Below are 18,640 nucleotides of genomic sequence, written 5' to 3' on the forward strand. Positions count from 1 at the left end.
CCATTTGTAGCAAAATGGATGGATCTAGAGGGAGTCATGCTAAGCGAAATAAGTCAGGCAGAGAAGGACAGATACCATATGTTGTCACTCTAGGTCTAACAGGAGAAACCTAATAGGAGACCATGGGAATGGGAAAATGGGGCAAAGAGTTGGGGAGAGGGAGTGAGGCAAATCATGAGGGACTTTTGAATGTTGAGAACAAACAGAGGACTGAAGCGGGGGAAGAGGAAGGAGGGGTGATGGTCATGGAGAGGAGCACTTGAGGGGAAGAGCACTGAGTGTTATATGGAAACCAACTTGATAAGAAACTATTAATAAAAAATAAATTTAAAAAAATAAAGCACCCAAGGAACATGACTTTATTTAAGGGAGTGCTACAGGTACCTCTATCAAATGTTAAAGGTCTATTCTCAATAAAATAGCCAGTTTTCCTGTTAAAAGTAAGTTGGGTCATGTCATGTCAATCCTCATTTCCACACTCCACAGTAGCTCCCCGTAACACTTGGAATAATGCAAATAATACAAGACCTTATATGATTTGGCCCCTGTTACCTCTCAGATCTCATATTTTCCTACTCTTTGCTTCATTTACTCAGCTCTAGCCACATGGCCTCCTTGCTTTTCCCTAAACACTAGATATGTTCCATCTTCATCGTCTTTGCATATTCTGTTCCCTCTGCATAGAATGGTCTTCACCTCATGCTTTGCTTCTTAAGCCTTTCTTTTTTTCTTTAATGTTTTTATTTATTATTGAGATAGAGAAAAACAGAGCATAAGTGAAGGAGGGGCTGAGAGAGAGGGAGACACAGAATCTGAAGCAGGTTCCAGGCTCTGAGCTGTCAGCACAGAACCCAATGTGGGGGCTCGAACCCACAAGCTGTGTGATCATGACCTGAGCCGAAGTCAGATGCTTAACCAACTGAGCCACCCAGGTGCCCCATTTCTTATGCCTTTCAAGTCCAAATGTTACCTTCCCTGACCAAACTCTAAAATAGCAGCTACCACCCTGATATTCCCCATTTACTTTCCCTGTTTTACTTTTCTTTCCTGATTTGTCATGAACATTCCATATATTTGACAGTTCATTTTGCTTTTTTGTTTATTGCCTACTCACTTTTGTAGGAAAGGAAGGTCCATAAGGGAAGGAATTTTTTTGCTACTTGAGAAGGCTTTCTAAAAATATAGCACTCTGTGGATAACAAGCATCAAAAGTAGACAGATTTTAATGGTATGTCATAACAAAATTAATAGTTTAGAATGAAACCCCACAACAAGAAGGGCATCAAAAGCAGACAGATTTTAATGGTGTGACGAGAGAAAAAGGATACTTTAGAATGAAATCCCACGACAAGAAGCAATGGGAAACTGAGGCTCTAGATGTCATTCCTTGGGCTTCTCTGGGAAACCACCATGAGAGAAGAAAACAATGGAAAGCAATTGCTTACATGAAGCATAATTTTATGTAGAATTGCTACTGTATTAAAGTTAAAGAATGGAAACATCCATCTTCTAAGAACTTACCTTTATTGTCATAGTCTATATTCTAGTGCATTTATTTTTTTCTTTTTCTTTTTTTAAATAGTTTATTGTCAAGTTGGTTTCCATAAAAACCCAGTGCTCTTCACCACAAGTGCCCTCCTCCATCACCACCACCTCTTTTCCCCCCTCCCCCTCCCTCTAGTCCATTTAAATTTGATCATTCAGGAAACACGGAGTACAGTCCAGGCACAATGGAGATACAGAGATGAATAAGACGTGGTTCTAAACTCAAGGAGCTCATTACCTGCCAAGAAAGATAGTTCTCATCTTCCAATCCAGTAAGCTGTGACGGGTCAATGATGTGTTTAACTCCACAGTGGGTGCATAAAGTGGAGGTGTGTCAACTTCATCATAGTGATGTCAGGGTCATAGTGATTTAGGACTGACTATAATAGGATAGACAAACAGCATCAGAGCGCTGTGCAGAAGATAGTCCTATCCATTAACCCTGATCCTCCCTCATTAACTCCTGCTGAATCACCCCTATTTCATCTAGCCAGTACCCAAGAGAACCTCATCTCTGATTATAATGCTAGATCTTGTCCCCTTATTTCTGCTCCTCACCTCTTTTTCAGCACCATTCCTGCATGCTAGTGGCTTCTGACTTCATGATATACCATTTACTTCTGGCTCTATGCTAATTTTTTGGAAGTGATGGCAGATACAATTTTTTATCCACTGGTGAACCTTAGCATTTTCTTGGATAAGTTCTTGCAAGATCTACTCCCGTCTCTGCCTCAATTCACTCCTTGGCCCTGCAAACCTTTCCCCAAATCAGCTATATGGATGGTATTTATTGTAGGCCTGACTGTCTCTCCCTTCTTGGTCAATAGCCATCAAACTAAAGATTATAGAGAAGATACCAGAAATCTTTGTAGGGCACAGTATCAGTGCAAATTTTCTCAGCCAACAAGATCAGTATTGCTTTCCCTTCTTCCCATCAACTTCCCTTTTTAGCTCTAATACTCAAACCACAAAAAGGACAGACCTGAAACAATCAATATGAAAAGAACATAGCTGTTCCTGCAGTAAGGCATTCTTTTTTGAAAAGCTATTTTTTTAAAAAACCCAGAATGTTTTTTTTAGACTTGCTCATGTTTTTCCTCCTAGGTGATACATTTGAAGCTCCCAGGAACACTTAAATTACATTTTACACAGAATCCTGAGCACAGTAGGTGTTCAGCTCAGCAAATGTTTACTGAAGTAACAATTCCACCCAGACACAGACCAGGCTTGTTATAACTCACTGTAAAAGTGGGGAATCCACCAGATTCAGATTCCTCTCCTTTCATGGCAGCCCCCTATGTGTTCAAGCCTCCATTATGGACTCGCATCATCCTCACAGGAGTTGGAGGCATGGGGACCAGCAAAAATGCAACACGAAGCTCTGACTAGTACTTTCACCATGAACAATGAAGTCCTCTGTCTCTGAGCCTCCATTGTCTTTTGCTAGCATCTATAAGATAGTAGCAGGCTAACTTGTTAACTTGCAAGTAAAGCAAAAGCTTGTCCCTACACATTTCTTATTTTCTTATTCCTCACATTTCTTGATTTCCCAGGCAGTAAAATCCAAGATATTCAGAATTATTGGACGAATGCCACTTTCAATTTTGAGAAATAACAATAGGTAAATAACAACTAGTCCCTATATTCCTTATTACAAGCTATAGTGAGGTAAGCTCTTGGAATAAAAGTCCTTTAATTGAACCAGTTAGCGTCAAACAGAATTTCTGACATTGTCCTTATTTTATGCATTACATAAGAAGCATGAGGAGAACCTGTGGGCCTGAAATATCTACCTTGCTCTGAGTTAAGTGATTATGGTCCTTATTGAACTGCAAGAGGACGCTAGAAAAAAAAGAATGCATTTTCCCATAATAGTCATGCATATCTAGCACAGTTACCAGATGGGTTTTAGGGCACCAAACAGGGCCCTTTGAAGGACACCAGATATGATGTACTTTCTCCTTCATGAGAACCTTCTCAGAAAAATAAGAATGTAGGCTACATTTTGAAATAGCTTTTTTGAATATAACTGTCATGTAATAAACTGCACATAATTAAGGAACATGATTTGGTAAGTTTTGATATATGTATATATCAGTGAAATACTTATCACAATCCGGGTAACATATCCGTCACCCCTTAAAGTTTCTTCATGTCCCTTTGTAATGCCTCCTTCCTGTTCCTCTGTGCCACCTCCCACTCATCTGCAGGCAACCACTTATCTGATACCTGTCACCACAGATTAATTAACAACAGATCAGTTTAATTTTCTAGAACTTTATATAATTCAATTATACAGTATGCAACTTTTTTTTTTGGCCTGGCATAATTATTTTGAGATTCATCCATGCTATCCCAAATATCAATAATTTGTTCTTTTTTTTTCTTACAGGGTAAAACCATTTTATTAACTAAGCAATACTTGACCTAGTCAGTTTTTAAAAATTGTAACCATTGTAATAAATGTGCAGTGGCATTTAATTGTGGTTTAAATTTGCTTTTCCCTAATGACTAATGATGTTGAATCTCTTTTCATATGTTTATTTCCCATCCACGTGTACTCTTTGTTAAAGTGTTTCTTCAAATTTTTCACTCATTTTAAAAAATTGGGTTATTGTTTTCTTATTATTGAGTTCTCAGTATTCTGGAACTCAATAAAAGTTCTTTATTAGATACAATGATTTGCAAATATTTTCTTTCAGCCTGTCTCTTTCTTTTTTTCCTTAAGATTTTCTTTAGAAAAGGTTTTACATTTTTATTAAGTCCAATTTGTCAGTGTTTTACAGTTTGTGCTCTTAGTGTTATATCTATGAAATCTTTGCTTATTCCAAAGTCATAACATTTTTCATTTATTTTCTTAGACTAGTTTTACAGTTTTAGGTTTGACAGATCTATGATCCATTTTGAGTTAATTTCTGAATGTGGTGCAACATATAGATCAAAGTTCATTTTTACATGTGGATAACCAATTGTGCCAGGGACATTTTTTGAAAAGACTGTCCCTTCTCCACTGACTTGCTTTTGTACCTTTGTTGAAAAGCTGTTTCCCTTATATATGTAGATTTATTTCTGGATGCTATTCTCTTTTGTTGATATATATGTCTATTTCTATCTAGTGCCAAACTATCTTCATTATTATAGATTTATAATAAGTCTTAAAATTAGGTGGTCTTAGTCCTCCAACTTTATTCTTTTTTTCTTTCCAAGGTTTTATTTAAATTTAAATTAGTTAACATATACTGTAGTATTGGTTTCAGCAGAACTTATTCTTTTTAAAAGCAATTTTGGCTATTCTACATCCTTCATATTTCTGTATTAATTTTAGAACTAGCTTGTCAGTTTATTAAAAAAAATTCCAGCTAGGACTGTGACTGTAATTGGGCTTAATCTATAGATCAACTAAGAGAGAATTAACAACATTGAGTTTTTTAATATTGAACACAGCATTTTTCCACTTTTTTAGGATTTAATTTTTCTCAGTCATTCTATAGTTTTCAGCATATTTCACACCATTTGTTAGATTAGCAATGTTTTGTAGTTTTCAGTGTACAAGTATTTCACACTGTTAGATTTATCACTAAACATTTTTGATGCCATTATAAATGGCACTGCATTTATTTTCAATTTTCAACTGCTTTGTGTTTAGAAATACAGTTGAGTTTTATACCCTGATCTTGTAAAATGCAACCTTGCTAAACTCATTTATTAGTTCTAGTAGTTCTTTAAAGAATAGATTCTATTTAATTTTTTACATACACAACCAGGTTCTTTCTATTTATTTTTCTTATCTTAATTGCACTGCCTAAAATCTCCACTGTTGAATAAAAGTTGTGAAAGTGGGCATCTTATCTTGTTTCTGATCTTAATGGGAAAACAATCAGTGTTTTACCATTTAAAACTGGTGTTAGCTATAGGTTTTTCATAGATGCACTTTGTTAGGCTGAAGTTCTCTTTTATTCCTAGTTTGTTGAGACTTTAGCAGTAATGGATGTTAAGCCTTTTTTAAAATGCCTTTTCTCGGTCTAGAAAGATGATAATTTTTTTATGTTGGTCAATATGGTGATTGGTCTTTGGATGGTAAATCGACCTTGTATTCTTGGGATAAATCTCACTTTGTCAGGATGTATTATCCTTTTGATATTTGGACGGACTCATTTTGTTAAAATTTTGTTTAGAATTTTGGAACTATTGTCATGAGCGGTATTAACTTATAGGTGTTTTTTGCCTCTAACATCTTTTATTTATTAGGTTTTGATATCAGGGTAATGCTGTCCTCATAGAATGAGTTAGGGAATCCTCCATTACTTTCAGTGTTTCAGAAGATTTTCTGTAAAACTGATAGCATTTCTTCAACAATTCAGGCACAGATTAGCTGGGTGACTCCGGCTCAGGACCTCTCACAAAGATGAAGTCAAGGGGCCAGTCATTGCTGCAGTCCTCTAAGGTTCCCCTGGGGTAAAATCTGTTTCCACGCTCATTGCTATTAGCAGGCCTCGGAAGATTTGTTTTCAAGTTTACTGAAAAGTGAGTCCCAGCCACCACTGGCTTCATACGAGAAACAACATCAGTTCCTTGCCATGTGGGCCTCTCTACAGGGCAGCTCACTCAAGGCAGGTGGCCTCCCTCAGAGTGAGCAAGTGAAAGAGTGAGAAAGATCCAAGAAGGAAGCCACAGTCTTTCAACAATCTTATCCTAAAAGTGATATCACATAAATAACCAAATCAGTAGGTCCAGCCCAGTTTTCGTGAAAGGGGATTTCACGAGAGTGCGACTATCAGGAGGCAGAAATCATTGCAGAACATGGTAGAGACTCCCTACAATAGTTGTTCTTACCATTACCTTATTATCCTTCCTAATATCCATAGAATCTTAGGTGATGTCACCTCTCCCTTTCTTATTTGGCTAATTATATCTTCTTTTCTCCCTCTGATCATTTGAATTAGCGGTTGGTCAATTTTACTGATTTCCATGAAAAGCTTTGGTTTCATGTTGTTTTCTGATTTTCTTATTTTTGTTTTCTATTTCATCAATTTCCACTTTCCACTTTATTATTTCCTTTCTTCTATTTATGATGGGCTTCATTTGCTCTTTTTTGTTGTTTCATAAAGTGTATTTTTCTTCTTTTCTAATATGGAGTTTAGTGTTATCATTTCCCCACAAGTACTGCTTTAATGGCATCCAACAAATGTTGATATGTTGATATTTTCATTTTCCCTCAGTGAAAAATACTTTCTAGTTTCTTTTTTGATTTATTCTATGACCATGAGTTATTTTAAAGTGCTCTATTTGGTTCCCAAATATCTCAAAATTTTCCAGAGTTCTTCCTGTTATGGATTTCTAATTCAATTCTACTGTAGTCAGAGAACATACTCTGTATGAACTGAATCCTTTTAAATTTAATGAGACTTTTTCTATGGCTTAGAATATGATCTATCTTGGTAAATGTTCCATGTGTACTTGAAAAGAATGTGTATTCTGCTGCTGTTGGGTATAGGATTATATAAATGTCAATTAGGTCAAGTTGGTTGATAGTGTTGTCCAAGACTTCTATATTTTTACTGATTTTCTCTTGCAGACTACATTTTAAAATTTTATCAAAAATGTAATATCTGCAACTGAACTTGATACTTAATATTTATATTTTATTAAAATATTTTTCTTCCCCTGATACTACACGCATACACACAGTCAAATTTAGAGGCCACAAAACTGAAAGGAAAAACATCTAACTGTGATGCTGCACCTTTGAACAAATTTATTATTGAAGAAAGCACTTTGAAACTGGGTTATTTTATCTTTCCTTGTCTGAACTTGTAAGCTACTTAACTGCAAAATGTGTTTTAATTGACAGTGCCTCTTAATATTTTATTCTTTATGCCAAGTCATGCTCCCACTGCAAGGAAGACAAGCAGAAAAATCTTTAATGGAATGAAAGAAATATAGGTGTTTTTACTATAAGGCTGTTTACAAGTGTTCCTATTTTAATAGGATATGCAAATGCTTTAAAAACCTTGTATTCTCCAAAACTGTGTATAAAAATAACAGATTATGGGAAAAATTGTACTGTGTCATAGCAGTTGAAACATATTTAACTTTGCAACCAAAAAGCTAATAAAATCATAATTATCCAATTAAAATACAAGGCACTCAGCAAATGTCCATTACCATTTGTACCCAGGATCAAAGGTGAATTTTGCAACCTGAAATCTGCAAGACGTAGATATTTGAGGGCATTCACCTCCAATAGGCAACATTGTCATCTAAACTAAAAATCAGTTCTGGGCCTGTGTTTTCTTCAATAATCAATTGTTTTTAAGCACATGGGAAATATCTCTCTACTTCTCCATCTACTCCTCCAGTTTCATCAGATAGCTTCATAACATAGGAAGTACACCAGTTCTCGAAGCCATCAAACTAGCAGTGCAATATTCTTCGCTTAAGTCTTCCTTTTATAATTGTAAGAAGGCTTGTCCCTGTATGCTTTGAACCATTAATGTGTTGGGAAAAAGTGACATATGAACCAAATGATATTATTTTCTAATTTGTCAATCAGTTATTAATTTGCACTACAGAAATGTGTTGCATCTGAAAAGACTGTACTCTATAATTCTCTAGCTTTGAAATACAGGCATTTCCCAGTCATTCTCCTGGCAGCAGCTGCTATTGGGACTTAAATATCCTTCTTCCCAGGATTACTGAAAATATATTTACTGAGCACTTACGATGTTCCAGAGTCTGTTCTAAATGCTGGAGACAGTGGTGAGCATAACAAAGTCCCTGTGTTCATAGGCTATACATTTTGGTGGGAGATACAGACAATAAACAGGCAAATCGGTAAATATGGTAATATCAGAGAGTTATACTTGCTATGAAGAAAATTAAACAGGATGATATGGATTGAGACATTGGGGCTGGGTGGCCATTCTGTAGACAGACTACTTTGGATAGAATGATCAGGAAAGGTTGCTCTAAAGAGGTGGCATTTGATCGCCTAGGTGGCTCAATTGGTTGAGCATCTGACTTTGGCTCAGGTCATGAACTCACAATTCGTGGGTTCGAGCCCCACTTTGGGCTCTGTGCTGACAGCTCGGAACCTGCTTCAGTCTTTGTGTCTCTGTCTCTCTCTGTCCCTTCCCCACTTGCACTCTGTTTCTCTCTTTCAAAAATGAATAAACATTAAAAAAAATTTAAAAACCATATAAAGAGGTGACATTTGAGCCAAGACCTACGATATGAGAAGGAACTAGGCACTGGAAGATCTGGAGAAGACTGTCAGGCACTGGGGACATAAAGGGACAGTAAGTGAAAGGCCTTGAGAAGGGAGTAAACTTGGTGTATTTGAGGAACAGAATGAAAAGTGCTGGGGCAGCATTAGGGTTATACTCAGGTCAGAGTGCTACGTGTCACTATCGTGCTCTGGTTGACATAGCAGATCAAGTCACTGCTGCTTAACAATTCCATATCCTCCATGCCTCAAATGGCCAATGGTACCCAAAAATGCCTGCTAGACAAATCCAACTGACTGACCTCATCTTAGAGCCAAACCCAAGCAATGGAGCATATTTGATCACCACAAAGTGTAAGGCTAGAGTGGCACCAAACAGGTTTGACCTCTTTGAGAGAGTTGTTGAAATCTGATGTGGGCTCCATCCAGAATTCAGATGTGGGCCATGGAGAGAGAGCTGGAGAGGGCTTCTCAGGTGGCAGCCTAAGACAGTGGGGGCAGTATGAGGGTAAAGAGTATTGATGTGGAGAGATGGAGAGGGCCCTGAGGGAAGACGCGAATACCAGTGAAGGCAGAATTTTGCAAGTCCTTTCAGAGAAAGTTTTCATTTAGCTTCTTTTCCCAGCCCTGGGAGTCCTGGACACTTACTCTGATAAGCCAATGACTTTCTAACCAGCCCAAACTATCTAACAGAACAGCCACGTAGTAGGGCTTCACTATTTTTTCAGAAAACTTATCCCATTTGGGCTGTTTCCAACTGTATTGGCCATATACAAATACCTACTTTTACGAGAAGGATCATAATTTCCTTTATGAGGAGAGACTTTTCATTCTCCTCTTTGGATATCCTTGTAGTAGCCGCCACAATACTGGACTAGATCTCTCTCCTCAAGAGGAAATCATACTGCAAGTCCAGGATGATTTCAGGGGAACTTCTCACACAGCTTAATGCCATAGTAGGAGATATAAGCTTTGCTGATACCACCTAGCAGCTCATGATGCCAAAATGATACCAATGCTCTGGGTTTCATGATTCAGGCTATAGGGGATGAGAAACTAGGTATGGGGCTGCTTACCTGTTATTCCTGCAGCGAATTGTGAAGCCAAGAAAGAAGACTATCAGAAGAAGTCCACAGCTAAGAAAGGTCCAGACAATACCCAAGAGGACAGGAGATAATGAAGAAATGGCCTTGCTGCTATAGTGGGAAGAGGTCTGAGAACATAATAAAGAGAAGCTGTTAGGAATGAAGGCTCTTTTACAGACCAAACATAACTGCCCCATCATCCCCAAAGCCAGGAAATACATGTTCTGCATGAGCATATCCCCCTCCTGTTTCTCCTCCCCCTCACCACTACCACCGCATCACCACCATTAACAACAACAACAACAACAACAACAACATGTATATCTGTTGTACCATGGGGTATCAGGGCTGCTCACTTACAATTGTCCTGCAGAGATTATGAAGAGGACTCCGATCCAGCTCCTGGCCAGGAAAACTGTCACACAATTCGGAGCAGTTTATTTCAGGCTCCATGACATCACATGCCTTTTGGTGTATGCTTATTCACAGTCTTGGTTATCTTTTCTTTAGAGGCACCATTTTGGAGCTGGCTCTTAGCTCGGAATCTGGGACGAAAACAACCCATTCAGGTGGAAGTAAAAGGTTATTTCACTAGGCTCGTTCATCAGACACTTTCCAGGCTCTCCTTGTGCCCTGCTGCCAGTGCATACCATGTGAGGCAAGACTGGGCATCTTGGTAACCATTAGATTACACAAAGTGATGATTCTGGCTTGCCACCAGATGGCAGTCACTGCTCCAAGTACTCTCACAGTTCCAGAAGGAAAGGAAGCCAATTAAACCTGTTAACAAACAAACATTTATGTATTACATATATAAAAACAAATATATAATATAAATTATAAATATATGTTAATATATAACATAAGTGGTTTACTATATAAGTTTAAGAATATTATTTTATACATTTTAATTACAGTTATATTTTTATATTAAAAAATTTTTTATGTCTTTATTTTGAGAAACAGAGACAGACAGCAAGCAGGAGAAGGGCAGAGAGAGAGGAAGACACAGAATCTGAAGCAGGCTCCAGGCTTTGCGCTGTCAGCACAGAGCCCAATGTGGAACTCAAACTCAGACTGTGAGATCATGACCTGAGCTGAAGTCAAACGCTCAACCGACTGAGCCACCCAGGTGCCCCTATATTTTTATCTTATATAGGTATTTTATTATATGTAACAAAGGTTTAACATATAAATACATATATTTTTAAGCTTCTATAATAAAAATACCTTAAAAACAAAGACAAAGCTCATCTAGTAATTTATAGATATAAAATTCTACAGTCTCTTTTCAAATCCTTCTTTTGGCTCAGGACTATAATAATTTTAACTTAAACATGTGAGGTTCATCTTCCTTTTTTCCCTACTAGGAAATTCCCTGCCCCTCTAAGATTTTTCCATGCAGCTCATGGCTTAGGCTGTGTCTGATCCTGAGTGGCAGTGGACTCAGGTGCCCCATGCTGTCTGCATGAAATGTCTTTCAGCCACTGGAGTTCTTGTTCACTCAGTAAGTGGAGGAACATTCTATATCTGGGAAGCTGGGATCTTAGAACAATACACAAGACTTTTGCCAGGATTTTTAATTTGTTTGTTTTCAAATTGTTAGACTACTACAAGTGAGAGAGCCTATTCAGGTAACAGGGAGAGAAACTGAGGAGTTCTAGGAATTCCCACAGAGTGAATGAATGGCCAGAGGATGGTGTTATTTCTCGTAGAAGACGTTTGCACTGTGAATACTGTGATCTGAAAAGAAGCTCAATTTACAGATCAAAAGCAGAAATACGGGAAGGCTCAAATTAGCCTCAGAAGAAAAGGTAGACATGTCCCTAACTCTTTAAAGCAGTCTATCCCTTGATAGAAAAAACAGATTAGAAATTTTACCAATGGGAATTTAAAAGAGGGTGCCACTTTTGCTTTGTGTTTCTGAAAGAGCTTAGCACAGTTTTCCCTTATTGTGGAGGAAAATTGGAACAGGAAAAAATATCAATTATTATTTCAATAGCCACTGAGCATAGGACTTGTATTTAAGCCAGAACAATGGTGACAGGTGTAGAATGCCATCTTTGGATTCTGCATGCTTAGGCATGAACAATATAGCACCAGGTGCCACCCATTCACTGGCCTCTCATATGTTCCTGAATTATTTACCAGGTTCATTACAATGAAATCCCAAGAGAACTAAAAGCTACTTCTCTTATCAAGACATTTAAATTCTTGTACAAACTGTCAGTTTACTGAATGCAAAATTAAGAACTAAATATAAAAACATGGCTTTTTGCATCACAATTTGGTTGAAATTTTATTGCTGAAAAGACTATTTATTTCCTCTTTTTAAAGTTAGACATGCCCTATTGTGTTTTCTAACATTGAGCAATATTATAAGTCACAGGGAGGACTATATACCTGACGGCCTAGAAAGATTTATTTCTCATATATTGCCCTTTTAATCATACTGGCAAATAAATACATTTATATATGAACCATTATTAAGTCTATGTTTGTGCATCCTTATATCATATAGAAGTACACATCCGTGCATGTGTGTGTATGTATGTGTAACCTCATTTGTTCTTGCCACCACAGGACTATGTGAGGTAAACATACCATTCCTCATTTTTAAATAAGAAAATTGAAGAGTAAAGAACCTGCAGAGGCAGCACTTGAAGACAGTTTACATCCCAAGGTCAATGTCTACCCAGTGTACACTCTGCATGGGGCAAACTCTCTAAACAGGTCTCTCCCAGAAGACACCAAATGGCCTGATGGGTTTCTTCATGTTTAGTTCCCTGAGCTTCACTTCTAGGAGCTCCCTGGAGTATAGCACACAATAGTGTCTCTATACCAGTAGTTCTCAACTGAAGCAATTTTGTACTTTCAGAGGATATTTGGCAATGTCTGGAGACATTACGGTTGTCCACACTGAGAAGACAGAATTACAGACATCTAGTAGGTAGAGGCCAAGGATTCTGCTACACATCCCACTATTCATAATATAGTCCAAACAACAAAAAAATTACCCTTCTCCAAATGCCAATAACACTAAAGTCAAGAAACCCTGGTCAAACTTGTGGATCCTAGAAGTGCCAACAATCTTAAGCTCATTATCATCTTTGGGAGATTTGTGAACATGATGGGGTAGTCCATCTGAATATAAATTTCCTGGGGGATAAATTCCAATGGTTCCCTTGGACAGACTCAACTCACTGGCATGGAACTTTGAATGCTAGGCCTCCCTTTAACCCATGGATATCCAGTGTAGGAACTTTATATACCATGATACTGGCCTCTGTCATGGAGAAAGCATTTAACTCCAACATTAGCACACATTCAGAGATTCACACATGAGGAGTTGGTGAAGCAGTGAATGGCTTAGTCACTGAGAGAAGAGTTGAATGATTTCAAAACCTATTGTGGGGATGAGCACTGGGTGTTATATGGAAGCCAACTTGACAATAAATTATAAAAGAAAAAAAAAAGCTACAAAAACCCCTGTTGAGTGACTGGGAAACTGGGTGGGGAGTTGTGTGTCAAATAGTGGAACAGTGAGTAATTTGATAACAAGACAGATTTGGATCTAAGGCACAAAGAGAAAGATCTGCTAGGCTCCTCCAAAAGCACCACTCCACAAAGTCTTTAGAGGTAAATTATCTAGGTCACAGAGAGTAGCAAACCCAAGACCATGAATGGTGGGGCTTACAATTTATTTGACAGATTACAGAGTTATACCCGATGATTAGGACCAGGAAAACAGACATTGCATTAGCTACACTGTTTCCAAGTCTAAATCTTTTACAGGTTCATGACCCTGAATGGTCTCATCTTTCTATAAAATCACTCCTATTCTTCTACACATTATTTATGGCTACTGAAAAACTGGTCCTACAACTACTATCTTTTAAAAAGTTTTGCAATTGGTAGGACTTCTGCTGAATTGCCTTCCTACTGTAAACAATCTGAAAACTAGACAAAATATATGAAACTGCTCTTTTTAGACTAGATAGCTGATATTACAGAACTATGGAAAACAAAGGAGCTGAACCCTACAATTGACTGACATATATAAAATGGAATATAAAAAATAGATTTCAATGATTATAATTGACCCTAAGTTACTGCCTGGAGGCAGGTTCCAGGGTACATCCTAAGGAAGGAAACCCAAATAGAGCCTAAGTCTTGCTGATGTAAGGAGACTAGATTGGAGTTTGGGGAGTTCAAGGCAGATAGAATTTGTTAAGGTACAAGAATGAAGAAGATGGAGATACAAAAAGAGAGAGGGCTTTGGAAATCTGCAGGATATCCTCAGTCTTTATCTGAGTACTGAACTAGGCATGAAAAGAGGAAACTACTTGAAATGGAAGCTATAACCACTGGTAGGCAGTAGCTGAACAACTCCAGGAACTCACACAAGGTTGGGAATACTTTGTGTTCCCACCAGTTGGAATGGAGAAACCTCATAATATATGACATTGGATAGACTCCTCAGTAAGGTCTTATCTTAGTAGTGGAACTAGTTAACTACTATTAGAAGCTACTCTACTCTAGGTACTACTGAGCTCTAGTCTAGTCTTTTGGGAGGACCTGCCCTAATAATGCTTAAAAGAAAGCCCCAAAAGGATCAAATTGATGCACAAAAAACTGAATTGCATTCCAGAACAGAACCCAATGCCCTTTAAAGGAATACAGGATCTACCACTCAAAAACATAAAATTCAAATGTCCATCACCCAATACTAAATTACCATGCATGCAAAGAAGCAAAACACATGACCTATAACCATACATTTTTAAAAAATCAGTAAAAATACAGAAATGATATGATTAGCACGCAAGGACCTTAAAACAACTAAGTATCATCAAAGACACAAAACATAACATAAGCAAAATGAGGAGAGAAATCAATAATATAAAAAAGTCCCAAATAAAATTATAGAGATAAAAATGTAATTCTGAAATTAAAAATATAATAGACTACACACTACAAAAACAAAATATTGCTTAACTTAAAAGCAAAGCAATACAAATTATCCAAAATTAAGCACAGAGTGAAACACAATTAATACAAATGGACACAGCCTCAGTGACTTATGGAACAATATCAAGTGGCTAATATACATGTAATTGGATTCCATGGGATAAAGGGCAGGTAATAGAAAAAATATTTGATAGAAATAATAATCAAAAATTTTCACATTTGGTGATGAGTATATACCTATAGATCCAAGAAACCCAACCAAAATCAAGCAGAATAAACATTAAAACACACATACATATACTAATGCATCTTATAATGAAATTACTGAAAACTGGCAATAAAGATAGACTCTTATATGCAGCCAGATTATGTACAGAGGAATAATAGTAGGACTTACAACAGATTTCTCATATGAAATTATGTAAACCAAAAGAGAAATGAAGGACATCTTAAAGTAATAAAAGAAAAATAAAGTCAACGCATAATATAATACCCAGTGAAAACATGTTTCAGTGAAAAGGTAAAATAAAGACATTTTGAGATAAAGAAAATTGCTTAGCATAATGCATTCTAGTTCCATCCACGTCATTGCAAATGGCAAGATTTCATTCTTTTTTTAAAGTTTATTTATTTATTTTGAGGCAGAGAAAGCACGAGTCAGGGAAAGAGAGAGTGAGAATGAGAGAGCAAGAGAGAGAATCCCAAGCAGACTATGTGCTGTCACCACAGAGCCTAAAGTGGGGCTTGAACCCGTGAACTGTGAGACCTTGACCTAAGCCAATTGAATGCTCAACCAACTGAGCCGCCCAGGTGTCCTCAGTTTTGTCTTTTTGATGGCTGAGTAATATTCCAGTGTGTGTTTGTGTGTGTGTGTGTGTGTGTGTGTGTGTATACCACCTCTTCTTTATCCATTCATCCAGTGGAAATGTGGGCTCTTTCCATAATATAGCTATTGTTGATAATGTTGCTGAAGACATCAGGGTGCATGTGCCACTTTGAATCAGTATTTTTGTACCTTTTGGGTAAACACCTAGTAGTGCAATTGCTGGTCATATGGTAGCTCTATTTTTAACTTTTTGAGGAATCTCCATACTGTTTTCCACAGTGGCTGCCCAAGTTTGCATTACCACGAATATAAGAGGGTTCCCCTTTCTCCACATCCTCACCAATATCTGTTGTTTCCTGTGTTGTAATTTTAGCCATTCTGATGGGCGTCAGGTGAATCTCATTGTGGTTTTGATTTGTATTTCTCTGGTGATGAGTGATGTTGAGAATCTTTTCAAGTGTCTGCTGGCCATCTCGATGTATTCTTTGGGAAGGTGTCTATTAATGTCTTCTGCACATTTCTTAACTGGATTATATGTTTTGGGGGTGTTGAGTTTGCTAAGGTCTTTATAAATTTTGGGTACCAACTCTATTTAATATGTCATTTGCAAATATCTTCTCCCATTCTGTAGGCTACCTTTTAGTTTTGTTGATTATTTCCTTCACTATGCAGAAGATTTTTATCTTGATTAAGTCCCAATAGTTCATTTTTGTTTTTGTTTCCCATGCCTCAGAACAAGTGTCTACTAGGAGGTTGCTATGGCTGGGGTCAAAGAGGTTTCTACCTGTGTTCTCCTCTAGGATTTTGATGGTTTCCAATCTCAAATTTAGGCCTTTCATTCATTTTGAATTTAGTTTTGTGTATGGTATAAGACAGTGGTCTAGTTTCATTCTTTTGTATGTTGCTGTCTAGTTTTCCCACCACCATTTATTAAAGAGACTGTCTTTTTCATTGGATATTCTTTCTTGCTTTGTCAAAGATTAGTTGATCAAATAGTTGTGGATCTATTTCTGGGTTTTCTATTCTATTCCATTCATCTATGTGTCTGTTTTTGTGCCAGTACCACACTGTCTTCATGACTACAGCTTTGTAATATGGCTTTGTAATATAGCTTGAAGTCCCAAATTGTGAGGCTTCCAGTTTTTTCTTTTACAAGATTGCTTTGGCTATTTGGAGTCTTTCATGTTTCCATAAAAAATTTTAGTATTGTTTGTTCTACCTCTGTGAAAAATGCTGGTGGTTTTTTTGATAGAGGTTGCATTAATTGTGTAGATTGCTTTGGGGAGTATAGAAATTTTAACAATATTTGTTCTTCCAATCCATGAGCATGGAATGTTTTTCCATTTCTTTGTGTCCTTTTCAATTTCTTTCATAAGCATTCTATAGATTTCATAATGTAGATCTTTTACCTCTTTGATAAAGGCTTATTAGATTTATTCCTATGTATATTATGGTTTGGAGTGCAATTGTAAATGGAATCAATTCCTTGATTTCTCTTTCTGTTGCTTCGTTATTGGTATATATCGTGTATTGCAATGCAACACATTTCTCTACATTTATTTTATATCCTGCAACTTTGCTGAAATCATGTATCAGTTCTAGTAATTTTTTGGTGGAGTCTTCTGGGTTTTCTACATAGAGTATCATGTCATCTGCAAAGAGTGGACGTTTAACTTCTTCCTTGCTTCCCCTAAGCAGGGAAGTTGTTGATTGCTTTTTGTTGTCTGATTGCTGGGGCTAGATTCCAGTACTATGTTAAATAACAATGGTGAGAGTGGACATTCCTGTCCTGTTTTTGACCAGAAGAAAAGCTCTCAAATTTTTCCCATTGAGGATGGTATTAGCTGTGGGTTTTCTGTTTATGACTTTTATGATTTTGAGGTATGTTCCCTCTATCCCTATTTTGTTAATGGCTTTCAGAGAGAATGGATGCGGTACTTGTCAAACGCTTTTTCTGTATCTATCAAGAAGATCATGTGGTTCTAATCCTTTCTTTTATTAACGTGGTGTATCACATTGATTGAAAATACTGAACCACCTCGGCAGTCCAGAAATACATTCTACTTGATTGTGGTGAATAATTATTTGAATGTATTGTTGGATTCGATTTGCCAGTATCTTGTTGAGAATTTTTGCTTCCATCTTCATCAGGGTCACTGAGTTGAAATTCTCCTTTTTAGTGGAGTCTTTGATGATTTTGGAATCAAGGTATTGCTGGCCTTGTAGAATGAGTTTAAAAATTTCCTTCCATTTCTATTTTTTGAACAGTTTGAGAATAGATATAAACTTATTTCGATGTCTGATAGAATTCTCCTTGGAAGCCATTTGGCCCTTGACTCGTGTTTGTTGAGACATTTTTGATTACTATTTCAATTTCTTTGCTGATTATGGGTCTGTTCAAATTTTCTATGTCTACCTGTTTCAGTTTTGGTAATTTGCATGTTTACAGGAATTTATTAATTTCTTCCAGATTGCCCAGTTTGTTGGCATATAATTTTTCATAATATTCTCCTATAATTGTTTGTATTTCTGAGTTGTTGGCTGTGATCTCTTGTCTTTCATTTGTGATTTTATTTATCTGGGTCCCTTCTCTTTTCTAGTTGATGAGTCTGGCTAGGGGGTTATCAATTTTATTAATTCTTTTGAAGAACCAGCGCTTAATTTTGGTGATCTGTCCTGTTTTTGTTTCTATTAATTATTAATGCATTCTATTAATTAATATATTATTAATTACATTATATTAACATCTTATTGTAATATTAATAAATATTATATAATAATTTATTTCTTAATACATAGTATATTAATATAATATAAATATTATTGTATAATATCTGTGTTTAATACATTTGTTTATATTTTTAGTGTTTTATTTATTTTTGATACAGAGAGAGACAGAGCATGAGAGGGGGAGGGGCAGAGAGAGAAGGAGACACAGAACCAGAAGCAGGCTCCAGGCTCTGAGCTAGCTGTCAGCACAGAGCCTGA

General features: G+C 36.8%; 1 protein-coding gene across 1 annotated transcript in view; it reads right to left on the reverse strand.

The window, feature by feature from the left end:
* Window positions 1-10,396, reverse strand: part of GPR156 (G protein-coupled receptor 156) — a 65,627-nt gene extending 55,231 nt beyond the window's left edge. The window contains exons 1-2 of the mRNA XM_029939395.1: window positions 10,216-10,396; window positions 9,847-9,983 (exon numbers count right to left, since the gene is read on the reverse strand). Of these exons, the coding sequence (XP_029795255.1) occupies window positions 9,847-9,983; window positions 10,216-10,308 (230 nt within the window). The 5' untranslated portion in view covers window positions 10,309-10,396. The remainder of the gene's footprint in view (window positions 1-9,846; window positions 9,984-10,215) is intronic.
* Window positions 10,397-18,640: the final 8,244 nt, after the last annotated feature.

Source organism: Suricata suricatta, chromosome 5 (assembly GCF_006229205.1).
Source record: "Suricata suricatta isolate VVHF042 chromosome 5, meerkat_22Aug2017_6uvM2_HiC, whole genome shotgun sequence".
In the NCBI taxonomy this organism is placed as follows: domain Eukaryota; kingdom Metazoa; phylum Chordata; class Mammalia; order Carnivora; family Herpestidae; genus Suricata; species Suricata suricatta.